The 4,302-nt window shown below is 36.6% G+C and overlaps 1 protein-coding gene across 1 annotated transcript in view; it reads left to right on the top strand.

Annotated features, from left to right (window-relative positions):
• Positions 1-4,302, top strand: part of LOC117118166 — a 30,626-nt gene that overhangs the window by 15,202 nt on the left and 11,122 nt on the right. Inside the window, exons 4-8 of the mRNA XM_033262680.1 lie at positions 671-848; positions 1,213-1,347; positions 1,477-1,592; positions 3,929-4,009; positions 4,142-4,274. Coding sequence (XP_033118571.1) covers positions 671-848; positions 1,213-1,347; positions 1,477-1,592; positions 3,929-4,009; positions 4,142-4,274 — 643 coding nt within the window. The remainder of the gene's footprint in view (positions 1-670; positions 849-1,212; positions 1,348-1,476; positions 1,593-3,928; positions 4,010-4,141; positions 4,275-4,302) is intronic.

Here is a 4,302-nt window from a genome sequence, read left to right as displayed (position 1 = left end):
GCACTCAAAACAAGGCTGTCTCTTATACACATCTAGATGTGTATAAGAGACAGTGTATATGTATATAATGAGACATAATTATTTTCTATTTATTGTGACGTCAATCTGTGAACATACGTGAAGCAGGTTAACGCCAATATCTAACTCACTCATGAGTATGCGACATTGAGTATGATCAGCCTAGGCTTTGAATCGATAATTACTATTTTCCAAACCAGTCTCCGAAGAATTATGAGCATAATAATGAAACTTCCGTATGGTTCATTACTACAAACAGAGAATCCATTAATTCTAACCCTCTGGATAATCATATGGGATAATGCAATATCAAGCGCCCAAAGTGATGAATTAAAATTTTGTTTTTACTATCGATATGAGTATGCCAACGATGGCCTTTTATAATGCTGTGATTAAAGTTTTAAAGCTGCTCCCGTGCGCTGACGCATTAGTCGTGCGTAAAAGTATAAAAGATAAATGCGTTATAATTGGCAATGAGTACGTATATGCAAATGAGCCTACACGTTGCATAATAAGCTATCACAAAATAACGACATAAGGATGTTTAAATTTCAAGAAGTATTAAGAAGAGCGCCGGCTTGAAATTAATTATGACGTCAGTAGTTACGGTAGTTCATGAGAAGCTAATTAACATATCGTTGATTTATTACAGCAAAAATGGTGTACATACGGATGAGATGCGAAAATTGTATGAGGAAATGGACCATCTATTGATGACGGAGCGAGAACTACTTCGACGAAAATACGAAGAAGAAATGCAATTAGAGCTTGATAGGCAACTGGAAATGCGACAGCAAGAAATGCATGATCTTGTTACTCGCAAAAAAGAAGTAAATAAGTAGCATTCTGATTTTGATTTATTCGACGTTATTTATAGTCGGCTTTCATTGTACAAAAAACAATACATTATGTATCCTGAATTTGTGGTTTGAAATGTTCCTGTATTATATGTAGTGTGCATACTGTGGTTATAATTGTCAATACAATAATTAGCAATAGGCCTAGTCTAGATTGATGGTGATTTGTCAAGAAATTTATTTTTGTTACAATTTATCATCGATAACATTAAAGGTTATTCTTCATCACAAACAACCTTGAATAATAGTAGCCCCAATGATAAGGTATATTATGCTAATTCTATGTTAAATATGCATTCTTGAATTTTATGGACACTGATCGTTTTGTTTGTCATAGCTCGAAGTCTCTCTTCGAGAACTGAATAAAAGAGAAAAAGAAGTTTCGCAACAAAATAATCAACTTGAGCAGATGGTGTTTGAACTGAGTCGACACGAGAGTAATATTGTCACACAAAATGAGTTCCTGATAAAAGTAAGTTTAGGTGTTTTCAGCCTCATTTAACATCATTATGGCTTAAACTGCGAATTGAATTTATATAAGCTTATTCGGAGTTTATATATAGTACCGTATATATAATGAGTTATATGATTTTTTTTAAAGGAAAACAGTGCACTCAAAACAAGGTTAGATCAATCGTTAGCAGGGCTAAATGAAACGCAACAACTGTGCCTTCAACTACAAGACGAAACCGAGCGAGAGCGAGAATATTTTCAAAGGTATTGTCAATTTAAACGAAAATACGAATGCACAATTTAGAAACATAGCCGAATTAAGATAGGCCATTGTGGGACGAATTGATTTCATATTGATATGCTGAATGGAAAGCATTGTATAGAAAACATCAATTAAACCATCGAGATATTAAAACCCTATGATTACAGCTTACCGTAAATTTGAACTACATTGCATGCAGTATGTCGACATCAGTAATAACGTAAAATCTCGAATTGAAATCCTGGGCTTTTTTTTTTTTTTTTACTTGCAAACTTTGGATGGGCTTCTTTTCGAGACCACTTTTGCAAAGTATAGATGTTGGGGGGGGGGGTCTTCTTTTCAAAATGAATGCTGTACATATTGGAAATTAGTACTATAAAACAATAAATAGGGCCACTGTAACATCAATCTGTATCATGAAGTGTATTAACCGGCATTAAATCACCTAAACTACTGTATAAACCAAGCATTTTTAATTATTTTGTTTCTTTGAAATTGATGTAGAGTTTATGTACTGTACTATCTCGAAAAGAAGCCTATGCTATCTTGAAAATAAGCCCATAGGCTTCTTCTCGAGGCTAAATTTGCAAACTGAAGAGGTGGGCTTCAATTCTAGATGGGCTTCTCGATATTAAGCACATTGTGCTTCAATTCGAGGTTTTACGGTATTTTTAGTAGGAAACCCATTGTACTAATTACAGAGACTAAACCTCTCAGTATTTGCAATTCTGACTCAAATACACCGATACTATATATAATTGCTATCAACTCGCTTAATCAATCACTCCGTATGTCATAATATACGTTAAAACTCAAAGCCAATGCTCTCAGCAAGGTAACATAGAATAGGCTTGAATGTTGCTTTGGGCTACATATTGTCTCTATCTACTCTATTCTATTTAGAAAAATAATGACACTGACCGAACTATCAATATATTGTAGGCACACATACAAAAGAACACAAATATACAATTTACTTACAATACCTACCTATAGGTAGTTTTGCCAGAGCAATTATTCTAGAATTATATGAGCTATCCGTTTTGTTTTATTTAGTCAGTTTTGAAATATTGTACGTGCAAATAGTAAGTTAAAGATAAACGGCACTTTACGGACTAACAAAGTTTGACACACGAGGTTTCGAACACACAGTGGTTTTCATCAGGTGAATGTACAATCATGGAGGGAAGAAACTTTTCTCCATGTCACAATTAGGATAAAAATACGTCCTTATATACATGATGAACAAAAGAGGGTTGATGCTCTAATGCACATCTACATATATGTTTTATCATGCATTTTATCATGTATTTTAACTGTAAAGAAAGACTAAGTATACCAACTTATACAGAAAACTGTAATGAATAAAATAAAGGCGTTATAAGCAGAAGCTTAGCTCAGCTAAACCGGTGATAGCCACAGTGTGTGCGCTGAACCGTGGAGATCATTTGGTCCCCAGTTCAATTCCCATTGCTGCTTTCTAAGGGCTGAAATGCAGTTACGATAGCGCAGCGTCTTTCGGATGAGACGTTTAAGCTGTCCGTGTTGGTTGGTCCATGTGCACGTTAAGCCGGGGCAGTGGCGTCGAGAGCCAGTAATGGCCCCGTGGCAACACCTCACATGAGAACCAGTAAGCGCTCCAGGGCAACACCTCACATGCCCCCCCCCCTTCACTTGGGACCTCCACTCGGCCGCTCCCCAAATTAAGTCTCCTCCTAAGACCCTATTTGTTCAAACCCACATACATGAATATGATTCCATGTGATTATTTTTTTGCAAAGACGCCATAAAACCATAATGTATAGTTTGTTCTGACAACAAAAGTGTTCATCCTGGCTTGGGCGCGGGCCCTATGGAGATTTTGTTTTTACCCCGAAAATTTTTCATCTTGGTCCATTCCCCCCAGTAGACCCGGGCCCCGGGGTCGTCGGCCGACGCGATGCTATGAAGAAGGCAACGCGACGACACGTGCGCAACGGATCGTTTTTAATGACTATCCTTTCAGACTTGCACCGACAATCAGTAAACGGATCACGTCGTCTAGCCAGGGAACAATTTCACTGTTCCCTGGTCTCTAGCACTCACAGGGAGCAGAGTGCCCGGCTTAAAAGAACGCAGTACACTCTTCGGAAAAGAGTAGGAGATTGTCTCCCGGTGTACTGCAATTCACCACCAGAAGGAGTCGACCCCGTTGAAAATAAGTCGTCAAATTTTCTTGGGTTATCCTTGGTGTTTACACGGAAAATATAAATCCATCCATCCATCCATCTGAAGCTCAATTCTCATTCGTTTTACTGATGGTTGCAATCTTACTATTATTCTTATTCTCATTACTTAGGGAGTATGAGGAAGTGGTGATAGAACATGAAAACAAACTCAGAGACAGACAGCATTTGGAGTTACAACTTGAAAAATTGAGGTAAATAGGTTTTATGATATTTTATTGTATTTGATTATTCACATTATGATAATTCAATTAAACGTAAAAATAATTAATTATATAAACTATAGCTATAGTTGTAATTATTGAAATTGCCTACTTTCATTTTAGGGAAAAGTACGAAAGTTTAGTTGAAGACAATTACCATAAGAAGTCAGAACCAAAAAAAGTTGGAGTTATGCAAATGAGCAGAGTTAGCAGTTTCAGTGACTGTGAATGTGATCAACAACTACAGGTGCGATATTTTCTTTCCATAGAAATGATATACATTT

This window comes from Anneissia japonica, unplaced genomic scaffold, assembly GCF_011630105.1.
Source record: "Anneissia japonica isolate Jap-2015-1 unplaced genomic scaffold, ASM1163010v1 scaffold11779_len1430905_cov172, whole genome shotgun sequence".
Lineage (NCBI taxonomy): Eukaryota > Metazoa > Echinodermata > Crinoidea > Comatulida > Comatulidae > Anneissia > Anneissia japonica.
The sequence above is the reverse complement of the archived record's forward strand: the minus strand, read 5'-3'. Positions and strand labels throughout refer to the sequence as shown.